General features: G+C 46.1%; 1 protein-coding gene across 1 annotated transcript in view; it reads left to right on the forward strand.

The window, feature by feature from the left end:
• IPO8 (importin 8) overlaps positions 1-22,876 on the forward strand; it is a 51,411-nt gene extending 28,535 nt beyond the window's left edge. The window contains exons 19-25 of the mRNA XM_056845945.1: positions 1,381-1,478; positions 2,719-2,814; positions 7,427-7,647; positions 16,097-16,302; positions 18,195-18,410; positions 21,241-21,357; positions 22,746-22,876. Of these exons, the coding sequence (XP_056701923.1) occupies positions 1,381-1,478; positions 2,719-2,814; positions 7,427-7,647; positions 16,097-16,302; positions 18,195-18,410; positions 21,241-21,357; positions 22,746-22,834 (1,043 nt within the window). The 3' untranslated portion in view covers positions 22,835-22,876. The remainder of the gene's footprint in view (positions 1-1,380; positions 1,479-2,718; positions 2,815-7,426; positions 7,648-16,096; positions 16,303-18,194; positions 18,411-21,240; positions 21,358-22,745) is intronic.
• The last annotated feature ends 2,261 nt before the right edge of the window (positions 22,877-25,137 follow it).

Here is a 25,137-nt window from a genome sequence, read left to right on the forward strand (position 1 = left end):
GAGAGGAAAAAAATTAACACTGCATTAAAGTAAAAAATTTAAAAAGGCTGCCTTTATCTCTGAATTTCTTCACCTTCATTTTCAAAGGTGAGGAAATACAGTGTAGTAGATTTGAGTGTTGGAGTTGGACCAAAGGGGGCCCCATGTTTAAATCCTCATTTAAGCTTGGAGGTTATTGGTACAGAATAGGGGTAACTCCATGTATACCCACAAACTATTCTCTGGGGGAGTATTCACCCTTATACCTAGGTTTAATGCTGCCACAATCTCTTACGACATACTTTGACTTCTTGATAGTCCCACACTGCGGACGATTATTTATGTTGGCTAGATTGAATGCTATTCCATCAGGGGAGCTATTGGGTCATTTAAATAAGGTGCCATATTCTGAGCACATGCGTCAATGTGGTTCTGGTACACCCTTCAACATTCTCTATTCACCTGTGGCCTGCTCATTGTGGCAAGAGATAGATGGATAAAACCCTAGGTGTAAATTGGATAATTTGAGGTTTCTTTTAGCTGGGGTGGGTTTTAATATTACATTGGCAGTTGCCAAGTTTTCCCCCAATTGATTAAGGTTAAAAATTATTAATTCTCTATTTTGTGTGTGTGTGTATAAGTGTGTGTATACACACACACACACACACACACATATATCCTTTCTTTAGTCTTAGTGTGACACTGTTCAGAGCTGAATTGGCTCTATGAGCAGTATCATTAAAGTTAAAAAAATTATTCTCTGGGTAGTTCTCGTTACTCTTGCAAATGCAGAGATTGCTAGATCACATTATAATGATCTGTTGCAGTAATATACTTACACAGCTTTCAACTTTTAAAAAGATAAGTCTTCAGTTCTTTTCCTTTAGACGTTATAAGGGGAAATGTGCTGGCTGCACATTTCCCCTTATAAGTCTAGAATTAAAAGAGGTGGACTTCCTTAAAAAAAAAAAGTAAGGTGGCAGTCAATATATTGTTTCCATAGACCATTATAATGCGATAGCAATCTGCATTTTTTTTAAAAGCCTGTAAAATTTACCTCCATGTGTGGGTGGGGAAACCGCAGCCACAGTGTCTGAGGAAAAGAACACAGCGCAGATGTGGGCAGAACCTGCAGAAACCCACACCTTCCCTTCCACACGGCATTCAGAGGCACTTTGCTTGTGACCTTTCCCAAAAGATGATATTAAACTAGGTTTGGGAAACATTGCAACAAAGTGCAAAGGGGGAAATATGGGCCTCAGAGGTTTGTGCTAGAGGGCTATTCTGGAACCACAAATAAACTTGGTGGGTGACTTTTTAAAAGAAAGAAAAGCCATTTTACCTTGCTAAACTTTCATTCCCCACCCCCCAATAATGACCTTGTTGCTTGTCTTTCTCTAGATATGATGCCTCTTCTGCACAACTACATCACTGTTGCCACGGATACATTATTGTCAAATCCTAAACATTTAGAGATAATTTATGCTATGTGTAAAAAGGTGAGTGTATACATTTCCTATTATCCATACCAACTGGATACTCCCCATTTTTTTGTTTGTTACATCCTGCCTCAGGGGAGGAAGAAGGGTTGAGTGGAAAGGATGAAAAAATTTTCGGCCTATTGAGAGCTTTTTAAAAAATCGAGAATTTTCAGATTTGTATAGCATTATTATTAGCACTATTGCAAGAGCCTCTGTTATAAGAGAGTGTGAAGCCATAGATTCACGCACGCCATAGATTCATGCACACAATTTGACAAAAGATTGATGTTGGCTCGCAGTCATTTGGATAGCTGAGCAAAAACAAGCTTGATTCACTTTTTGATACCAGATGTTTAGGGCAGCTAGATTTGAGTTGAGTAGCACCTTTTAGATCAGTATTAGCACTATTGCAATAATATACTTGCACAGCTTTACAGTTTTAAAAAGAGACTTCTAGCCCCTTTTCTTGTGAAGTTATAAGGGGAAAGGTAGTGGCTGCATGTTTTCCCTTATAACGCTGGAATGAAACTTCCTTTTTTCAAAAATGAAAGCTGGGAGCCAATACATGGTTTCAATCGACCACTTATAATGTAAGGCTATATGTTGAGAATTCTGATCGCATCCTGTTTTTGTTTTGCTTTTTAAATGACGAATTTTAGTGAGTGTGTTTTTACTGGAGAGCCAGTATTAATGTAATGGTTACAGACTAGGATCGGGGCGACCCAGGCTGGAATCCCCACTCTGCAGGTGATGCTTGCTTTGTGTCCTTGGGCCTGTTCCACGCTCTTGGCCTCACTTATCTCACAAGGGAGGTGGTTGTGGAGATAAAGGAGGAAGAGGGGAGAGCAGCGTAAGCCACTGCGAGTCCACATTGGGGAGAAAAGCAAAGTAACAGAATAAATAATAAATGTTAAATGAACTCCATGGGGATCACCGTTCCCACACCAGGAAACCTGTGACTGTTCCCAGTATTCAGATTCTTCCTGTGCAATTAGCATTCCTGGTTTTGTTTGCTGTTATTATCCAGTTACCTTTGGTTGCCCTGCAGGCCCATTCATCGAAGAGATCAGTCTTCAAATGTTGTCAGACACAATACACTGGTTCCATTAAATTGTTTGCATTTGTCAATTGAGCTTGCCTGGTCTGTCAGGGCAGGTTCGGTTCCTTCTGTTTAAATCTACACAAGAAGTGTTGTCCGTCCTCCTGGCAAGCTGCAAACAAAATGGCTGCTCTAAATTATTCTGGGTTTTGTTGCCAGGTTTTAACTGGGGATGCAGGTGAAGACGCAGAGTGTCACGCCGCCAAGCTCCTAGAGGTCATTGTTCTGCAGTGCAAAGGGAGGGGTATTGACCAGGTAAACTGCTGGATACAACTTTTTTTCTGTGCATGTATCAAGAAGCTAACTACTTGTGTTAGAAAGACAAACTTTTTTTTTCTTTTGATATGACTTTCCAGATGGGGAAAGTTCTTTTTCAGTTCAAATGTCTTTAGAAGGTGTAGTGGTTAGAGTGTTGGACAAGGATCTGGGAGACCCAAGTTTGAAATCCCACTCTGCCATATGGGCTCGCTCACTGGGTGACCTTGATCCAGTCATGCATTCTTAACCTAACCTACCTTGCAGGGTTGTTGTAAGTGTAAAATGGAGGAGAGGGGAACAATGGCAGCTGCTTTGAGTGCTAGTTGGACAGAAAGGAGCAGTATAAATGAAGTAAATAAAATTTCCCTCTGTTGTGAGAATGTCTCCCTCCCTTTCTGTTGGCTCCAGCCAATACAGAGGAACTGTTCAAAGTTGCCCTATAGGGACATGAAGGGGCTGTCTAAGCAATGCTTCTTGTATCACCTGGAAAATTCCTAGAGCAGCAGAAGAAGAAGAGTTGGTTTTTACATGCCGACTTTCTCTACCACTTAGGGGAGAATCAGACCGGCTGACAATCACCTTCCCTTCCCCTCCCCACAGCAGACACCCTGTGAGGTAGGTGGGGTTGAGAGAGAGTGACTTGCCAAAGGTCATCCAGTTGACTTCATGTGTAGGAGTGGGGAAACCAACCCGATTCACCAGATTAGCATCCACTGCTCATGTGTAGGAGTAGGAAATCAAACACGGTTGTCCAGATTAGAGTCCACCTAAACCACCGCTCTTAACCACTACACCACGCCAGTACTGCTGTGTTGGAAGGAAGCGTGGAGGGCTCCTTTCTCACTTTGCTTGGTGCTGGAGGCATAAGTGGCAATGGCTCTGTTTTCAGGGGCTCCTTAGACAATGTGGGGAGCACTTTCTGGAACACTGGAGCACCCCTCATAACAACGGAGAGGGAGGAGGCCGTGCCTGCTTCTGTTGGCAGCTGAGTGCAGGACAGGAGTTGGGAACTGGGTCATAGTGGGAGGCGAATGGGCCTAGGGAATAGGGAAGAAGCCCGACAGTGGGGAGGGGAGCCAGAAGAGGAAAAGGACTGAAACGTGGGGGGGGGAATTGGAGGGACCAGTGTAATTGCTCCCCTTTCAAAGCATCCTTCGTCCGTCAAACTGGCTGACTCCTGGCTGACTCTTGACTGGTGAGAAAAATGTTTACCCAATGCATCCACTAGGTGGCGCTCTGGGTGCTTTACTTCCAAACGATTCCATGAAAGATGTCCGGGACTCGATTAAAAACACCTTAAGTGGGGAAGGCATTCTAAGAGGGTCATCTAGAAGAACAGCCTTCATGCATTTTTCAGAGGCGAGGTGAGAAGGACCGATAAAGAGACTTGGAGGCAGCTAACCGGAAGACTTATGAAGCGATAGCCAGTTCTCCAAACGCAGGCAGGGTCTGAGAGCGTGACCTGATGGAGATTGCTGAAGCAGATCCTACATTGAAACTAGCCTCATAGAGTCAGCCAGTGTAAAGGGTGAAAGGGAAGGTGGTGGAATACCCTCACTGCTCATGTCAAGGTTTGGGCTCTTCCGCCAGGTCTGTTAGGTCCATTTAGTCACATTGGAAACCCTGAGGGTTGGAATAGAAACCAGCCTCATTGCCCCTTTCCCTCCTGAGCCCCCTACCCTTCTGTCCCTTCAATCTTACTAATGGCATGCATCTTTTCTGCTCCTGGGGCCAGGGCAAAGTACGTGTCCCAGCCAGCATGGCGTAGTGGTCAAGTGCGGCAGACTCTAATCTGGAGAACCGGGTTTGATTCCCCACTTCTCCACATGAGCAGCAGACTCTAATCTGGAAAGCCAGGTTTGATTCCCCACTCCTCCACGTGAAGCCTGCCGGGTGACCTTGGGCCAGTCACAGTTCTCTCCAAACTTTCTCAGCCCCACCTACTTCATAAGGTGCCTGTTGTGGGGAGGGGAAGGGAAGGTGATTGTAAGTTGCTTTGAGACTCCTTATGGTAGAGAAAAAGCAGGGTATAAAAACCAGCTTTTCTTCTTACTTTCTCTTTTTCCTCTGCTTGTTCTGCCATTTCCTTTTAGCTTTATATTTCTCATCCTGCTTGGGCCTTCCCCTTTTACAACATAGGGAAGCTGAGGTTCTCAATCCTGTGTCTCCCTCATAATTGGAGGGGGGAGGCAATTCCAGTAGGAATTGTGCTGGGTATGCTTAATCATTCCTCTGCCTGGAAATACCCAGAAGTAAGTCTGGCTGAAGAGAAAAATGACCTTGGGAAGGGTAGATGTTGGGGAGAATGGAGAATGGAATGCGGATAGGTGGGTGTAGTGCTGCATGTTGATTCTCCTCTGCTTTCTCCCTGGTTGGTTTGTTTCCTTTGGCAAGCTTGCGGTTGCATGCCAACACGGATAATGTGTAGTCTTGTCCACAGCCATCCCTGCTCTTGGGCAGACTTTTCACGCTGCCCAATGCTGTCTCTTCAATCTTTGGCCTTCTCCCTTCCCAGCCGGTTTGACCTTCTGCTTCCCTTGCTAGTTATGCTGATTGCATCTTTCTGGGGTGGATTCTTACACCTCAGTGGTTAGAAAGCATCTAAATATGTGGTGAGATCCAGGGGCTTAGAAGATGTCACAAAGCCAGTTTCTTGCCTGTTATTTAGTGTGATCTACGTGAGGGAGAGCCAGCGTGGTGTAGTGGTTAAGAGCAGGGGAATGTAATCTGGAGAACCGGGTTTGATTCCCCACTCCTCCTCAGGAAGCCTGCTGGGTGACCTTGGGCCAGTCACAGTTCTCTCAGAACTCTCTCAGCCCACACAGAGGCAAGACATGGCAAACCTCCTCTGAATTCCTCTTGCCTGTGGGGTCACCATAAGTCAGCAGGGACTTGACGGCACTTTACGCAGACACACATCTGTATGAGGGCTGTAAAATAATTCAAATTTTGCATCAAGGTCGTCTTTCTGTGGTCCGTATTAAATTACGGAAGTTTGCGTGTGTCCTCTTTTCATGGTTGATTCTGCTTTTGCTGGTCATGGAGAGGATCAAGGAAGTGGTTCAGTGTTGTGCAGTGGTTAGAGCATCATCTTAGGAGTTAGGAAACTGGGGTTCGAATTCTCATTCCGCCATGGACGCTTGCTTGGTGACCTTGGGGCAGCCACATTCTCTTTGCCAAACCTCCTTTCCAGGTCTGTGATGAGGATAAAATGGGAAGGAGAGAAAATGGTGCCCTGATTTCCTCTGTTAGCCGAAATGCTCCTTTATATGGGGAAATTAGCTGAGCAATCGGTAACTATGTATTTTTATAGCGATCTCGCACTCAGCTATACCAGAATCCGTTTAATGAGACGTTTGAATAAAGACAGAGACTAGGGGTTCCAAATTAAACAGTGTTTATGTATTCAAGCATTCAAATGGTGCAGTACAGACATACAAGAGGCTAAGAAATATCAGAGAGTAGCACAGAGACGTTTGCCAACGTGGCAGGAGAGCGTTGACCCAATATTTACCGTATCTAGATGAGGTGTTGTCCAACTCACGCAGGCTATTAACAGATTGAAAAGGAAGACCGAGATGGGGGTAGGGGTTCCCGTAGACTTGACCAGCAAGGCGGGAGGGAGCGTGGTTAGGTCCGCGAAACCAAACCAACAGAGTAACGGCTAAGATGCCAGTAAAGATCTAAGGTGTCTAGAATGGGCCAGGGATATCCCAGTTATACTATTTTCTGGGGGCGGGAAGAGGGGTTTGACCCCTCCCAGGTTCCCAGGTGACAAAAGGTGACAGAAGGATTAAGCTGTATCTACCGGGGCAGGGTAGTGAGAATTTGGAAATCTTTTCTAATGCCAATGGCTTTCGCAACCCGAGATGGTCAGGAATCTTTCTGCTGATGTGATTTACATTCAGGAACAATAGGTGCGATCTGTGCAAATGTCCTGGGGTCTCTGCAGCTGGACAGGAGAGATGACTCATCTGGATATCAGGATTACTACTAACGACCCATTGAGCAACAGAGGAAGTTGGGAGGGGGAGCAGCTCGCATTGAGTATGTGGCTGTCAGCTCTCTGTGAAATGGCTGCTACTGGAACAGAGGTTTTACAGGAACATGGCTCCTCTCAGGCTCACAAGAGACGGCTCTCTGCATTTGTCCCTAATGGCTGGTTGCCCGGGCTGGCGAGAGCGGCTGTGTCAGTTTCAAATGGGCCGCGCCGCGACCGCCCAGTAGCGTTTGGGGCAGACGCGCGGCTGGAAAGCAGTGAGTGCGCTTGCATACCGGGTTGCCAGGTCCAGTCCTGGAGATTTAGGCAGGCCCGTATGCTATCACCTCAGAGGAAAGATGGAATAAGCACTAAGGAGTTTCTTTTCTTTGAGGAGAATAAAGCTCCTTTGAATTGCAAATGGAAGTTTTGTTGAGAAGAGAAAAAGAAAAAGGTGTATAGACACAGTTATCCCTTCAAGTTTATATAAAGAACCAAAGGTGCTCTCTTGCTGGAAAGAGAATTGTAATCGATGTCTGTAGAGAATGCATCTTTAAAGCCAGGATATTTCTTTGAAACTGTGTGTGTGTATGTTCCCCCCCCCTTTCCCCCCTTGCTCTCTGTCTCCAGTGTATCCCACTCTTTGTAGAAGCTGTTCTGGAGCGTTTAACGCGAGGGGTGAAAACCAGTGAATTGCGCACGATGTGCCTCCAGGTTGCCATTGCTGCCCTTTACTACAACCCCGAACTCCTTTTGCACACTCTAGAGAACATCCGGTTTCCTCACAACCCCGAGCCCATCACCGCACAGTTTATAAACCAGTGGATGAATGACACCGACTGTTTTCTCGGGTAAGTGTCAAGTGAGGGTCCTTGCCCCCCTTTTCCGAGCAACTTTGTGATTGTGGATCAGGGAATTTGGACACTGTTTGGCATTTTTTTTTGGTAGATTGTAAAAAGCATGATCTCGCCAGAGACAAATAGATCACAATACACGTTCAGAGGTGGGGGAGCTGCCATAAAGCAAGATGTAGTTGCAAAGTTATTGGCTGATACTGATCCAAATGTAACCCTCGCCGTGGCAAAATTTTTATCTTTGGTTTTTAATGAAACCTCTTTTTAATTGTACTGTTTAGATATTATATTTTTGTATGTTTGGGTATTTATGTATTATGGAATGTACTGAATTTGTTTTGCTCATGACCTGTTGGTCCATGAGCATAAAGAATGGAATAAAGGAATAAAAAAAGGGGGGTCCTTGCGGGGGGGGGGATGTTAAGACAACCGTATTATTTTTTTGGAAAGTGAATTGTAATCTTGACCTGAGCAGCAACGAGGGAGGAACCCTGTAAAATCTTGGGAGGGGAGGGTAAGACTTTGTTTGCTCTTTGTTCTATCCCCCAGCCTCAAGTGAAGAAAACGTATGATGAAGTTTTTGTTTCACTACGACAGAAAAATAATTTTTTTACATTATTGCTGCTGCCCTTTAGTTGTATTAGATGATTTGCCCTAAGCCTACTCCCCTTGAGAAAGGCAGGGTATAAATGAAAATAAAATAAACCTAAATTAAAGCCACACAAAATTCCTTGTATATAAATAATTATATAAGAAAAAATGGATCCTATTTTCATTGTTTGTTCATTCAAATAAGAAATCAGGTCCATGCCCTGAAAGACTAAGATAAGTCTGAATACTTACAAATAAGTGGCCCTTTAGTTGTCAAACAAGCTATGTAAAATGCAGTAACTCCATGATATCAACAGTTCCTTGTATTCTCTTGCCAGTTCTTGCTGCAGCTTCTAATCACATGCTGTATCGCAACATCCTGTATTGTGACTAAGGGATGTAATTATCTGTCTTCAATCTGTACCAAGGGATGCTATGAAAAGTTTTAAATAAAGTTTAAAAAGAGAACAGTCTATGCCAGCAGGCTTGGAAATAAATCCATAGAAGTTATCAGTCCACAGATTTTTTTTTATTAGCCTGCTTCCCAGTCCATACCAGTGATAGCCAGTTGAGGCATGTTAATGGCCTTTTAAAAAGCAAAAACGGCAACACTTCCAATTCACAAAAAAATTACCCTGCCTGGTCACCTGTAGATTATTCTAGCTCGCCACGGGTGAGCAGCTGCTGACAAATCTGATTCACCCATATGGCAGAATGGGTTGCATAATGTTAAAAAGGCTGGGATTTTGGACTGAAATATCACCAGCAGCCTTGGTGGTTGATTTTTGCTTACCATTAGATGAGGGTAGTCCATTGCAACTGATATTTGCTAGACCAATCAGCAGCGTTTTATACTTTGATAGTTTGGTGGGTAGACTGAAATCAAGGTTTGGGAAATCAAGGTTCGTTTCACTCATTTCTTGTAGGTAGGAAATACAGTGACGATGGGAGAGGCCCATATGTTAATAACCCCCCCCCCCAGCTTTATGTCTTTGTGTCCCCAGAGGTAGCCGTGAGGGTTGTGGGCTGTGGTCTCGAGCCCATGGTCAAGTGGCTGAGGATAAACATATTAAAGCTCAATTCAGACAAGACAGAGATTATATTGGCTGGGAAGGCAGACCAGTGTTCAGCTGGTGTTGATTTACCAGACTTAGGTGGGAGAGAGCCAGTGTGGTGTAGTGGTTAAGAGCGGTGGACTCCAATCTGGAGAACCGGGTTCGATTTACTGCTCCTCCACATGCAGCCTGCTGGGTGATCTTGGGCCAGTCACAGCTCTCCGAACTCTCTCAGCCCCACCTACCTCACAAGGTGCCTGTTGTGGGGAGAGGAAGGGAAGGCAATTGTAAGAGAGCCAGCATGGTGTAGTGGTTAAGAGCGGTGGAGTCTGCTCTGGAGAACTGGGTTTGATTCCCCACTGCTCCACATGGGCAGCAGAAGCTAATCTGGTGAACTGGATTTGTTTCCCCACTCCTACACATGTAGACAGCTGGGTGACCTTGGGCCAGTCATACTCTCTCAGCCCCACCCACCTTCCCTTCCCCTCCCCACAACAAGCTGTGAGGTAGGTGGGGCAAAAAGCACAATCAACTATTCCATATATGTTTACTCACAACCAATATACAAGGAAACAATAATGCCTTAAGAGCTTCCAAAAGAAGCAGTGGTAGCCTGTAACAACTGCGTCAACTGCAGACTCCGGGTGATGGAAAGTCCTCCACTATCCGATGTTAGACTGAACAGTAGAACAGAAGTGTCCAGTAGACACCTGGTCTTCACTTACCTGCTGTGGTCCACGACTGCTCCACGCCTTGGGGATGGTTGGACTATGAACACAGATTGTGTACATTGCTATCGTGTATCATATGACTCATTATGAATACACGTATTGATGGATTTGGAATTATAGTAGTAATGGGCATTATTGTTTCCTTGTATATTGGTTGTGAGTAAACGTATATGGAATAGTTGATTGTGCTTTGAGCATTGGTGCTGCTCTTTGTATTAACTAAGTACCTGGAGGTTGGCAACCCTAGAGGAGAGAAATGCTTTGGCTGGGTTAGCTCTGCTCTGTGTGGTTAGTTGTGTGCTTTAAATCTCGAGTGGTTTTAGATTTGTAACTCATGTGCATTAATTTGAACATTGGTAATGGGATCATTGTAATTTCTGCCCTTACAACTTGGTTGCTGTGTTGTTCGCCATCTTGAGTCCAAGGAGATAAGGCGGGGGGAGATAAATATTTAAATAAATAAAAATGAATGGCCACTCCCTCCCCTTGCATATGGCTGATGTGTGGGGAGGGGCCATGGCTCAGTGGTAGATAGGGTTGCCAGGTCCCTCTTCGCCACCGGCGGGAGATTTGTGGGGCGGAGCCTGAGGAAGGCGGGATTTGGGAGGGGAGGGACTTCAATGCCATCGAGTTCAATTGCCAAAGCGGCCATTTTTCTCCAGGTGAACTGATCTCTATCGACTGGAGATCAGTTGAATTAGCAGGAGATCTCCTGCTACTACCTGGCAGTTGGCAACCCTAGTGGCAGAGCATCTACTTGGCCTGCAGAAGGTCCCAGGTTCAATCCCCGGCATCTCCAGTTAAAGGGACTAGGCAAGTAGGTGATGTAAAAGACCTCTGCCTGAGACCCTGGAGAGCCGCTGCCAGTCTGAGTAGACAATACTGACTTTGATGGACCAAGGGTCTGATTCAGTATCAGGCAGCTTCGTGTGTTCATGTGTTATGTACATGGTAAGGAAATTCTATTATTCCCATATGCAGCTGCAGTATGACTAAGGACGTTCTCCATTCTTTGCTCAGTAACATTTAAATCGGGCCATCGGCATCTAAAATAAGAAATTTCCGGCTGTGTTTGAAGCTTTAGTGTGCTGAACTTGCCAGGTTTTATTTTTTTAAGATGGTTATTGTTAAAAAAAGCCATCGGCAATAGGCACTTTCTTGGCTGCTGTCTAGGAAGAAGCTTTTAATGAGAAGTAGAAACCATTAATTACTGCTGTGGTCTTGACGGCTGGTAATATTTCCTCTTGTCTTGGAGTTGGTGTTACATAACTGCAAAGCATTACAGCATGCCGTAAATGTAGTTTTAACATGACATTTACTGCTCTGGTACGTGTGCAGTTAAATGACTTCATTGCATGCCATGGGGGTGGGGGGGGGGAGATAGCGAGCTTTCAGAGCGCATCGGCTGCCAAATGCAAATTTTGAGTGTTTTCTTCAGAATGAAAAGGCTTTTTTGTTGAGCTGGTTTTAAAATTAAGGATGCTGGGGGAAGAGTTGAGTTTTCTTTTTCTCCTTAGGGCATTTGTACCATGACTAAGTGATGCGGGGTAGTAAGAGTTTGTGTGTCAGTGAGCCAGCGTGGTGTAGTGGTTAAGGTGTCGGACTAGGACCTGGGAAACCCAAGTTCGAATCCCCACTCGCTTCATGGAAGTTTGCCGGGTGACCTTGGGCCAGTCACACACTCTCAGCCCTGACCCTGGCTAGTAATACCTCCAAGGAATGCCAGGGTCGTGATGTGGAGGCAGGCAATGGCAAACCACCTCTGAAAGGCGTCTTGTCTTGAAAACCCTACGGGTTTGCCACGAGTCAGCTGTGACTTGACAGCAAAAGAAAATAAAGGAGGGGGTCAAGCGTGGACAGCAAAGGCAGGACCAAGGGCCCTGTCTTTGCCGCTGAGTTTTCAAGCTTCTTATAAGGACTGGACTGTTTCCCCAAAAGCTGAAACTGGGATTCCCAGGACTTCAGCAAGTGCTTTTGGACCAAGCAGAAGAACTGAAGACCTCAGCGAGCAAATGTGTACAATGGCAAAACCAGCCCCTTCTCTTCCTCTTATGCCTGTTGCATTCTACACCACGACCACCTCTTCTGGCGACCAGGAACAATTCTCTAGGCTGGTGTTGGCATTGAAAATTCATTAGGGGAGGGGCCGTGGCTCAGTGGTAGAGAATCTGCTTGGCATGCAGAAGGTCCCAAGTTCAATCCCCGGCATCTCCAGTTAAAGGGGCTAGGCAAGTAGGTGATGTGAAAGACCTTTGCCTGAGACCCTGGAGAGCTGCTGCCGGCCTGAGTAGGCAGTACTAACTTTGATGGACTGATTCAGTATCAGGCAGCTTCATGTGTTCAAGAGAGGGCACCTTAAGGAGACGAGTTCTGAAGACTAACTAAGGCAGGGAAGTATACTGCGAGGTGCAGTTTGATAAGTATAAAGGCCTTGAAGGGCTTAAGCGGTAATAAGCAGCTCTTTGAATTGGGCCCGAAAGCAATTGGCAGCCTTCACTTATACTGGTACTGGGTGCAAATGTTCTCTGGCATATGCAGGCCCCGGGCCATCTTGTTCCTGTGTCCAGTCCAAGTTGCGTGCACCTGAGAATGATCTGTAGCCCTCTGACCTAGGGCTGTTCCCCTCTCACGCTGCTCAGACAAATAGTTTGTACTTTAGTGTCAGTTTTGTCCACACTGTATGTCTGAAAGCATCCACAGTTTGATTATGAGAAGACAAGAGTCACTAGAAAAGACTGTCACAGCAGGAAAAGTTGAGGGCAGCAGGAAAAGAGGAAGACCCGACAAGAGATGGATGGACTCAATCAAGGAAGCCATGGACTTCAATTTGCAAGATCTGAGCAAGGCTGTCAAAGACAGGACATTTTGGAGGACTTTGATTCATAGGGTCGCCATGTGTCGGAAGTGACTTGACAGCACTTAACACACATACACACACACACACACACAGCGTGCTCCTTATATTGTCCACGTCGGTTTCTTGGGTTGTCTGTAATTTCCTTGCGACAAAGCGTCCTAAAATTTAGACAGGCCAGACATCCCTGATCCACAGCCCCCTGTTTCAAGTGCTGCGCGTGATTGCTTCTCCCTGCCCACTGTTAGCCCTTGACGTTCTTTCAGCTGTCGGTCTGTCATCTCCCTCACTAAAGAAAGCCTATTTTTGAGTTCCCCCATACTGAATCCCTTTGTGAGCTACATGAAGGGCCTTCTGAATGAGGTGTTTTTTTTAAAAAAGGGGTTTGCAGCATCTTTCCTTTTTAATCTTAGCTGCACCATTAATTTAATGCGTCACCGAGGCATCCTTCTTGAACGTTAATAGTCCTGTTCGATAAAAAGCAGCATCCTGGATCTTGCATTTAACCACTGCCCAGCTCCCACCCTCCAATAATTCACTGTTTATTGTTCCCATTTGCTGGGTCCTTCTGCCAATTTCAATTCTTTTTTTCCCAGCCAATTCAAATTAATTTTTCCATCAGATTTATAGCTGGTCCCCTGTCATTATAATTCAGCAGAGGGCAGGATATCGCTCTCATTAGTTAACTGCATGTGTTTATTTAGCTGTAGACCTCTGGCAAATTATTCTCTGAAACAGCAATCTTTTTTTTAAAAAAAGCCCTCAGAATATAATTGGCTATGCAGGTTAATAGGGTAGCAACTCAACATTTCGGCCCCCCCAAGGTAGAAAACTGGTGTATTGAAGAAGTGAAAAAAAATGAGAACTGCAATTCTAGGAATGCCTTATCTCACTGATCTCCCCCATATAACCTTCAAGGTACTTTGAAAATCTTTTTATGTCAAATAATATCTGTTTTCTTCATTAGTATTCAGTATCACCTGCCAAGTTTCCTTCACTATTGGTCAAAAGCGCAAATGAAAATTCTTATTCCCTGCTGTGTTCCTAGGGTTGCCAGCCTCCAGGCGGAGCCTGGAGATCTCCCACTATTACAATTGATCTCCAGCCAATAGAAATCAGTTCCCCCGGAGGAAATGGCTGCTTTGGAGAGTGGTCTCTATGCCTGCTGAGTGACCTTGGGACAGTCACAGTTTGAACTCTCAGCCCACGCAGGGGCAGGCAATGGCAAACCACCCCTGAACGTATCTTGCCTTGAAAACCCTACGGGGTCACCATAAGTCAGCTGTGACTTGATGGTGCACACACACACAGCGGCTTTGATTGTGCAGTAGATCCTTCCTTTTCTTTTGGATAATCTTCCTATCTCCCCATCCCAAATCACCTTCCCTTCTTTATCTACATGCACAATACCACCTGACTTTAGTTTCTTTCTCTTGCGGGGTAACGAATACTTCCTGATATATCCTGGTTTGGGCATTCCTGCTACAGTCCCTTTATTGGGCCATGCCGTCTTGGAGGCGCAGGGTAGCAAAGCAAAGAACCACTACCTGATTCCCACTGTTGTTTGGAGCAGGCCAGGGGTGGACATAGCCAACAGGCAATCCAGGCAGCTGTCCCAGGCCCTTCACTGGGGTCCCCCAACCATCCGTGGCCCCACCCCTCTGATGGAAGGCAGAGAAGTAGAGGAGGAGGAACAGGCTGCTGCCACCATTTATCCCTGCCCTGTCTGGGGCTCAGGAAACATTTGCCGCAACAGTTTCCACCCACCTCAAATGGGGCAGGGGCATCCCCTTGTTTACCCCTGGAGGGGGGAGTAGTGGGGTTGTGTGACAGTGATTCTGGGGCCTTGACCTGCATTGTGGCTTGCTTGCTTGCTTGCTTTCAAGTCACATTTGACTTATGGCTACCCCTGGTACAGTTTTCAAGGCAAGAGACGTTCAGACGTGATTTGCCATTGCCTGACTCTGCATCACGACCCTGGACTTCCTTGGTGAACACTTGAAGCTGCCTTATACTGAACCAGACCCTTGGTCCATCAAAGTCAGTATTGTCTAACTCAGACCGGCGGCAGCTCTCCAGGGTCTCAGGCAGAGGTCTTTCACATCACCTACTTGCTAGCCCCTTTAACTGGAGATGCCAGGGATTGAACCTGGGACCTTCTGCATGCCAAGCAGATGCTCTACCACTGAGCCACAACCTCTCCCATCCAAATACTAGCCAGGGCCGACCCTGCTTAGCTTCCGAGATCTGACGAGATCAGGCTAGCCTGGACTATCCAGGCCAGGGGGACTGTTGCCTAAGATCACCCCTGGGGCAGCCTCATTCCCTTTAAACGAGACGAGAGTCTGAAGTGAGTTCCACCTGGGCTTCTACTTACAGAACCCTGTGTGCTATCAGACAAAGTTTTCCTTCTTCCGCTCCCAATTTCCCACCACCGCCAAGAGAAACCTCATGCATTTAGTATGACACATTCACGCTATCCCTTTATTTATTTTACAAATTGTATGATCAGCCTCCCTTTAAAAATGCTCAAGGCAGTGTACCGAAAATGAAAATGGAAACCAATCTAAAATCATCCAGCATAACAAAAAAACAAAAAAACAAAAAAAAACCCTAAACAACAGCAGCATTTTAAAAGCATCAGAGAAGAGAAAGGGATTTTCCACATGTAAACATCTAAATAACAATGTTGCCTGGCAAGATTCTTTAGCGGAGTCTGTTCTGCAGCTGCGGTGCCACCCCAGAGAGGGTCCCACTCTGAGGGCTCGTGGATCTTGCCTCGAGAGTGGGTGGAATCAGAGGGGTGCCTCCCCATTTGATTAGTAAGAAAGAGGGGAGGGGGATTACACGCCCAGTCCTCCCTTTTGTCAGTCTGTCGGGTCAACCGATCCTTGCCAGCTGTCTGCACTTGCCAACGGGGTGTAGTGGTTAAGAGCGGTGGTTTAGAGCGGTGGAGTCTGATCTGGAGAACCGGGTTTGATTCCCCACTCCTCCACAGGAGCGGCGGAGGCTAATCTGGTGAACTGGATTTGTTTCCCCACTCCTACATATGAAGCCAGTTGCGTGACCCTGGGCAAGTCACATTCTCTCAGCTTCACCCACCTCACAGGGGTAGGGGAAGGTGATTGCAAACCGGTTTGAGTCTCCCTTAAGTGGTAGAGAAAGTCGGCATATAAAAACCAAGTCGTCGTTGTCTTCTTTGTTTTTGTGTTTAGACTTCATGACAGGAAGATGTGCATCATAGGGCTGAGTATCCTGGTGGGGCTGCCCGCCCGCCCCCCTGCCGTTGATGCGGTGGCAGCCCAGATTGTCCCGTCGGTTCTGCTGCTGTTTCTGGGCCTCAAGCAAGTCTGTGCCACCCGGCAGCACACCGAGCACGAAGAGCACGCTAAAGCAGAAAAGAATGACGCGGAAGATAATGGTAAACCACCCCCCCCAAAAAAAAAGATTCTGTATTGCACACATCAGAGGAAATCGGTGTTGGAGGGCAGAGGTTTCTAGTTGTCAGTAGCCAGCCTGTCTTCTCTGCTAATTATTGCCAGCAAACTGCTTGTGATGAAGACACACAAGGGCATGTACAGAGGGAGGGATTGTGTTCTGCATACTTAAAGGACTGAGAGCTCCCGTATGACCAGTGGTGGAGTGGCCAGGGTGTCAGCTTGCCCGATGGCAAGTGGGCCCTGTGGGCCCCTGATGAAGTGGGGCCCCCCTTAAACATTAGTCAATACGTTAAAAATGTTAACATTTTTAGTAGCTTAAAAATATAATAGAAGTTCCAATGTTATTACTGTATGCAACTAAAAATTACACTGTATTACTATTTTAATATTTTTTTAATAAAAGCATTTTTCGAGGCTACTTTATATTTAAGAATATAATAAATTACTCTGAAAAAATCTGATTCAGGTTATGGGAGGCCGACGCATACATTATATAGGCTCGGATCTTTACTATTGCGACTTATAGTTGTGGGTGGGCCCCCTTTGTCCCCTGGCAACCAACATTTTTAGACCCAGTCCGCCACTGCGTATGACCCTGGCAGCCAGCTATGCACCTTGCCCTGCTCTCTGGCCTCCCGCCTTCTGGAATTAGGTCCGTGACCACCAGAAACAGGGCCTTCTTTGCTGTGGCGCCTCATTTGTAGAACCCCCCCCCCCCGAGAAATTCACCTGGCACCAGAGTTAAGGTAAAGGCACTCCCTGCGCAAGCACCGGGTCATTGCTGACCCACGGGGTGACATCACATAATGGCATGCCAAACTGACTGAGCTTTAAACACCAAGTTAACCCATCCCCGTTCGGCCAGGCCTTTGGTGGTTGTTTTTTTATTCCCCCTCCCTTGTCCCAAGAGCATCGTTCATATCTTTTGTGTGCCAGTTTTACTGCCGCTTTGAGGTGGCTTTGCCGCTTTCAGGTGTTTGGTTTGCTAGCTCTTTAGATGGTATCTTTAGGACAATGTTCTGTTTTAATTATGGAAGGTAGCTGAACTGTGAGGCGGGGGATAAATATTGCGAGGAGCCCCGAAGGATGCCTGCAAAGACACAACTGCACACCTTCCCCCTTTCAGGATATCCGATTGGCCTGAGTCTGGCACCCCAAAGATTGTCATCACAACAGTGCCCCCAAACACAGCTTTATTTTTCCTTCATTGATGAAGGGTTATACTGGGGAGAGCCAGCGTGGTGTAGTGGTTAAGAGCAGTGGTTTGGAGCGGCGGGGGTTCTGATCTGGAGAACTGGGTTTGATTCCCCACTCCTACCCATGAGCAGCGGAGACTAATCTGGTGAACTGGGTTTGTTTCCCTGCTCCTACACACGAAGCCAGCTGGGTGACCTTGGACTAGTCACAGTTCTGTTAAGAGCTCTCTCACCCTCACCTACTTCACAGGGTGTCTGTTGTGGGGAGGGGAAGGGAAGGCGATTGTAAGCTGGTTTGAGTCTCCCTTAAGTGGTAGAGAAAGTCAGCATATAAAAACCAACGCTTCTTCTAAATCTGTTTTCTTCCCCTCCCCTCAACTCCCTTGTTCTCACTTCAAGGGCTGGGATGCTGAGTCTTCCTTAATGACAAATGAATTCTCTTTTTCGTGGTCGCTTTCACTAGGCTTGTTGACTGGAGGGGTGCTAATTGCCTTCTGTGCTTTTGGAGGGTGCCACTGATGTTTGAAGCAAAACCAGACCACGCATCAGGAAATCAGATCTTTTTTTGGGGGGGGGGGTGTCCCAGCAACGGTGGCATTCTCCCTAGCATGAATGCAGTGGAGAACTGTTAAGCAGGCGATCCTTTTAAAATGTCAAGTCTACTACTTAACTTACAGAAGAGATCCAAAGCGATGAAGAGGAGGCAAACGAAGTAAGCCAGGAAATGCAGGAGAACCACGCGGGTGGAGGCAGCAATGCAGGAGACGAAGATGACGAAGATGACGAGTGGGATGACGATGCGTTGGAAGAGACGGCTTTAGAGGGCTTCAGCACCCCTATCGACCTGGAAGGGGGCGTGGATGAGTACCAGTTCTTCGCACAAGCGCTCTTAGGTATATGCGTAGTTAAGACCCCTTAAATGTTTCTTATACATGGACACATGAAGCTGCCTTATACTGAATCAGACCCTTGGTCTATCAAAGTCCGTATTGTATACACAGACCGGTAGCGGCTCTCCAAGTCTCAGGCAGGGAAGAAGAAGAAGAGTTGGTTTTTGTATGCTGACTTTCTCTACCACTTAAGGGAGACTAACCCAAGGCCACCCAGCTGGCTTCGTGTGTAGGAGTGGGGAAACAAATCCAGTTCAGTAGATTAGCCTCCACTGCTCATGTGGACGAGTGGGGAATCAAACCCAGTTCTCCAGATCAGAATCTACCACTCCAAACCACCGCTTTTAACCACTACACCACGCTGGCAAGGGTCTTTCATATCACCTACCTGCCTAGTCCCTTTAACTAGAGATGCCGGGGATTGAACCTTCTGCATGTCAAGCAGATGCTCTACCACTGAGCTACAGCCCCTCTTAGTTTCTGCCTTCTCCAAGATTGCCTGCTGCTTCGATGCAGGTTTCTTTGTTGCCTTAGGGAAAAGTTCCCAGACATTCTGCAAGCTGACTCGGCCTGCTTGAATTAAAAAAAAATGTTTTTCTCTTTCTGCCCTGCAAGGGTACTCTGATTGAAGTGAAGATAGAGAATCCGCCAGAGCTGGAAATCTCTTTGCTATGCTTTTTTTGAAAGGTTTGAAGAAACCCATACTATGGTCTGGGTCCCCCCTCCCCCAAAAAGACCACAGGCCTGTGATTGATCAGCATAGTCTGTTCTCTAGTCTCTTAAGAGGCTACAGTGAAGAGGGTCATAAGCAACTGATAAGAGTACATGCTTTGTGTGCCAATTTCTCCCCACATTTTTTTTTAAGATGTTGGTTAGCAGGGCTAGGAGAAGAGCAAGATTTGAGTCCTGTAGCACCTTAAAGGCTAACCAGATTTCTAGGGTATAAGCTTGCTTTCAAGGGTCAAAGTTCACTTCGTCAGATAGTATCTCGAAAGCTTATACCCTGGAGCCAGCGTGGTGTAGTGGTTAAGAGCAGTGATTTGGAGTGGTGGACTCGTAATTTGGAGAACTGGGCTTGATTCCCCACTCTTCCACATGAGCAGTGAACTCTAATCTGGTGAACCAGGTTGGTTTCCTCACTCCTCCACATGAAGCCAGCTGGGTGACCTTGGGCTAGTAACAGCTCTCCTAGAGCTCTCTAAGCCCCACCTACTTCACAGGGTGTTTGTTGTGGGGAGGGAAAGGGAAGGTGATTGTAATCCGGATTGATTCTTCCTTAAGTGGGACAGCAAGTCAGCATATACAAATCAACTCTTCTTCTACTTCAGACCCACCTACCTGAGGGCAAGAAGAGACATCTGCTAGAAAACTGAGGGAGCTGCTGCCAGTCAGAGTAGACTATATTATGTTTTGAGTCCAAAACTGTTCCAAATCCCAGAGAGAGCCAGTGTGGTGGATGTGCTCAGAGTGTCAGGCTAGAACCTGGGAGACCCAGTTTCGAAAACCAGCTCTGCCATGGAAGCTCACTGGATGACCTTCAGCCAGTCAGACACGCTCAGCCTAACCTACCTTACAGGGTTTGTTGTGATAAAATGGAGGAGAAAAGAACAGAACAGCGGAAGCAGCTTTGGGGCCCCATTGGGGAGAAAGGCAGGGTGTAAATCCAGTAATTATATAATAAATAAATAAATCCCTGCTTGGCTATGAAGTCACTTGTTTAATTTGGGCAAGCCTTTCTTCTCTGTTTAAACTTCATCATGGGGTTGTCTTGACATTTGTGTGTGTGTTAAGTGCTGTCAAGTCGCACCCGACTCATGGCGACCCTATGAATCAATGTCCTCCAAAATGTCCTATCTTTGACAGCCTTGCTCAGATCTTGCAAACTGAGGGCTGTGGCTTCCTTTATAGAGTCAATCCATCTCTTGTTGGGTCTTCCTCTTTTCCTGCTGCCTTCAACTTTTCCTAGCATGATTGTCTTTTCCAGTGGCTCTTGTCTTCTCATAATTTGACCAAAGTATGACAGCCTCAGTTTAGTCATTTTAGCTTCTAGAGTCAGTTCAGGCTTGATTTGATCTATAACCCACTGATTTGTTTTTTTGGCAGTCCACGGTATCCGTAACACTCTCCTCCAACACCACATTTCAAAGGAATCTACTTTCTTCCTATCAGCTTTCTTCAATGTCCAGCTTTCACACCCATACATAGTAATAGGGACTACGATGGCATGAATTAACTTGATCTTAGTGGCCAGTGACACATCCTTCAGAATCTTTTCTAGCTCCTTCATGGCTGCCCTTCCCAGTCTCAATCTCCTTCTGATTTCTTGGCTGCAGTCTCCCTTTTGATTGATGATGGTGCCAAGGAATAGAAAATCTTGAGATTTAGACATTGCATATGTAATCCTGGGCTTTGTGGAGGAAGGGGTGGGATAGAAATGAAGAAAATAAGCACATGCTTATCGAAGTGGGGATTAAAAAAAATTATCACTGAAGATAAACGGTCAAGTAGGTTAAATTAGGGTGTGCACACAGTAACATGCTCAGTGCACTAACCCTGCAGCTGAATAGTCCTCACTCTTTATAAAGATAGTTTCAGTGAGTAGTCGTGTTTATCTGCAGTAGAACAGCTAGTTGTAGCTCCTTAGAGGCCAACACAATTTTGGGGGGATAAGCTTTCGAGAGCCAAAGCTATCTGATGAAGGGAGCTTTGCCTCTCGAAAGCTGAAAGGTGCTACAGGACTCGTTGCTACTCTTTATGCAAGGGCTATGGCTGGTTGCGTATCCAGCTTGTTTCCGTAGTTCTTAAAAGGAGGCCGTTTATTCTGTGTTGACAGCGGTACAGAGCCAAGACACAGTCTGGTACCACTCGCTGACAGCTCCACTCAGCAACGATCAGAAGACGCAGTTGCAGGAAATCTGTGCGTTAGCCGAACACCGGAGGACTTCCTCAGGTCAGTCTGCTCTCCGGAGTAGGGGGCAACAGTGCTTGGAGAAAGCGTGCGCAAAGGGCAGGGGATTCTCAAGTAGTTGTAACAAGCCCGGCAAGTATTGATTTTTGGCTGTTGTAACAAGCTTCTGGGGGGAAGGGGGAAATATATCTTTCATGATCTGAGAGGCAGGCTGCCATCAGAGCGAGAACAAACATGGCCCTTTACCTGGCACGTACCAACTTCTCACCTGCCCATAGGCAGTAGAGACGGGTGCGCCGGGGAAGGATTGCTGCATTGGAAACTGGAGTCAAGAGGTGTTCTAAGAACAGGGAAACACTGTAAAAAGCAAAGTATGAAGAACAGAGGAGTTTCAGAACTGACCCCTCCCCCCTCCCAGAGCCCTTTCAGAAAGGAGGGAGGGGGAACAAGATTTTCAGCAAGTTTTAAAGACAGGCTTCTGTGGGTGTTCAAGGTTAAATTGCACAAAAGCATTTGTTGCATGTTGTTATAGATCCTAACTATAGCAAGGTTTACCAGCTTGAGTAAAAAGAGTCTCTCCCTCTTTGTCTCTGCCATGCCTCTCTGATCATTGTCCCATTTAAGAGTTAATAATAGTATCTTGATATGTAGAAGTATCGGTGCTTCGAGGGAATGGTTACATATGGTTTGAAATATCTGTGTGTGTGTGTGAGGGGGCTGAGGGAGCCCTCCTTATACCCCCTGATTGGAGCCTCAGCATTCCCACACCCTTATATTTGCTCAGTTTCCTTCCCTAATAAATTGTATATAGATTAGTTCTACTTATGATGTACTTAAATGGTGCCCATTTTCCATCCAAGCTAGAAAGACACAGAAGGGAGATTCTGGAACCCTGAGAGCCAACGTGGTGTAGTGGTTAAGAGTGGTGGTTTGGCGTGGTGGACTCTGATCTGGAGAACACAGTTTGATTCCCCACTCCTACCCATGAGTGGCAAACTCTAATCTGGTGAACTGGGTTAGTTTCCCCACTTGGGCTAGTCACAGCTCTCTTAGAGCTCTCTCAGCACTACCTACCTCACAGGGTGTCTGTTGTGGGGAGCGGAAAGGAAGGTGACTGTAAGCCAGTTTGATTCTTCCTTAAGTCGGCATATAAAAACCAACTCTTCTTCTTCCATCCAAGCTAGAGGGAGCCATGGGGAGATTCTGGAACCCTGAACCTTCTGATGGGGTCAGTAGCTTTCCCCTCTCAATTTTTAGCATGGAGAGGGCGGTCAGCATCACTGAATACAAATCTGGAAGAAGATTTCAGTTTTTCTGATTTTGTAACAAGCATATCTTTGAAGGTGGGTGAGCGAGGTCAATTAGTATGATATAAAGGCAGACTTTCACACCTACTTCTTAATATACGTCTCCATTTCTTTTAATTCTAGAATCAAAGAGGATAGAACAGCAGACGGGCTACACATTTGATAACAAAGGACTGGTCTCTTCCTTTAACTTTGTTCCAGGCAGCAACTGAAGTGGGTGGAAAAAAGCCGGAAAGACTCTGCAGAATAGCTCAATATTGCATTTTCTTATAAAACATTTATGACGTGACTGGGCAAAGGGAGGTAATTGGGTGCTGTGGGAAAATTTCCCCTTTGGGAACGGCAGTGATTGACCCTCTTCCCCCTCATTAGGACACTCTTTCTAACCAGCTACTGTAATGTATAAATTCTTGTGGTATTTTTATAAGTTGTTGGGCTGAAAAGAAAGTTACCTGTCCCCCGCTCACCCCACTAAGGGAAAGGGGAATCAGTTGGATGAAATCGGATTGAGTTGTGCTTCTCAGGTTTCTGCCATGTGAAATTGAAGAGGCCCCCTGCATTAACTGTGCCTTCTCTTGTATATGGATTGCCTGAACAAAAGAATTTTGGAATGTGTTGTATTTCTTCTTTCTTTTAAAGGACGGACATTTGTAGGCACAATTCAGACCTTGCTTTCCACGTTCTTCCCCTTGATAATGACAACTGTGTAGCTGTCACGGTGTTAGCTACAGAACCTTTTTTCTTCTCTACTTGTGTGTGTTGAGCATCATTATCAAGAATGCCCCTTCCGTTCATCAGCCTTTCCAGGGAGCACACAAATAAGGAATCCTTATCTTTCCCCCTGAACGTTGACCATGCCTTCGGAGTCCTTTAATGCAGTGGGTTTAAACATACAAACATAAGAAAAGCCCTGCTGGATCAGACCAAGACCCATCAAGTCCAGCAGTCTGTTCACACAGTGGCCAACCAGGTGCCTCAAAGAAGCCCACAAATAAGACAACTGCAGCAGCATTGTCCTGCCTGTGTTCCACAGCACCTAATATATTCGGCATGCTCCTCTGATCCTGGAGAGAATGAGTATGCATGACTAGTATCCATTTTTTACTAGTAGCCATGAATACCCCTCTCCTCCATGAACATGTCCACTCCCCTCTTAAAGCCTTCCAAGTTGGCAGCCATCACCACATCCTGGGGCAGGGAGTTCCACAATTTAACTATGCGTTGTTTCTCCAACATACTTTCCATTTGGATTTGCCTGTCGTGGAACCGGTCACACATTGCAGAAGGCTCCAGAGTGTGCATGCAAAAACATCCGGGTCTGTTGAGTTTCACCATGACGTCTGCAAGCTCGGAGTATGTTTTAGAATTATACCCTAGTGGTTTGCGCGTTGTCTGAGAAGACTGGAAGTTGTGGGTTCACCCGTCTGCCCGCTGAGTCCGTGCCTGCCGTATGTCTGACCTCCTCGAGGAGATCCTGAGGGTTCCTCAGAAGACAACTTTGAAGAAAAACCCACGCGTTAATGAAAACGAAGGCATTGTGAGGCTTCTGAAACAAGTCTGTAGAAGTTGCAGTGATGCTTCCGGTCGGGCAGATTCAGATCTACAGCTGTTATCAATGCTGATAGGTATTTCTTGATGTGCCAGTAATCAAACCACGGGCTTTTAAAGTCATTGTCGACATCATATTCGCTCAAGTTTGGACAGGAAGGGATTCTACATTAGGATCCTGTGAAGCCCTTTCATTTACGGTATTTAGCTATCATACCGTCAGCCATCTTAATGGTGAAAAGCATAAGGCTTTAAATAATTGGCGATAAATCTAGCTCCGGTATCCAGTGACTGAGTGACGAACAGGTACAGTAGAATGATGGGCTAGAATAAAATGGCTTACAGGGTGGGGTCCTAATGATTTGGGGTGGGGGAATGGCAAAGACACCAGTGGGTGAGGTTCCTTGTCTGCCAGTCGCCTGCCCCTGGTTGTCTGTCGCACCCCCTGACGCCAGATGCTCTTCTGTTTCTCCGATAGTTCTCCTTAATGAAGCATAATATTTGAGCCTCATCAGTTTCCCAGATACACTTTGAAGGCTGCACTTAATGAGATACTTTGTATTCCCGTATGACTGCTTATAGAAAATACAGGAACACTGTGTCAGCTGTGAAGAGTGTGTTTATTTCGAGGGCGTCTTTTCCTTTTAAAACACAGAAGTGGCAAGCGGCTAAGGTCCACACTCCCGCATCAGTGTCTTTTAAAGGGGGTGGGTGGGAAGCTGTGTTCAGAATGCTCCTTTCTGTAAGGTTTTAGGGGTTCCCCCTTCCCACCTTGCATTGGTCTCAGTTCTCAAGAACCTAATCGCTTTTTGGATGCAGGTCCGATGCTCTGAGACACATCAGTGAAAACTCCTCTCGTTCTCTGGGCTGTTATAATTTAGTGATTAACCGTGTCTTTACTAAGGTTTCAACTAAGCCAAGATACTAAGAGAGCCAGCGCGGTGTAGTGGTTAAGAACAGTGGTTTG

The sequence above is a fragment of the Euleptes europaea genome, chromosome 3 (assembly GCF_029931775.1).
Source record: "Euleptes europaea isolate rEulEur1 chromosome 3, rEulEur1.hap1, whole genome shotgun sequence".
In the NCBI taxonomy this organism is placed as follows: domain Eukaryota; kingdom Metazoa; phylum Chordata; class Lepidosauria; order Squamata; family Sphaerodactylidae; genus Euleptes; species Euleptes europaea.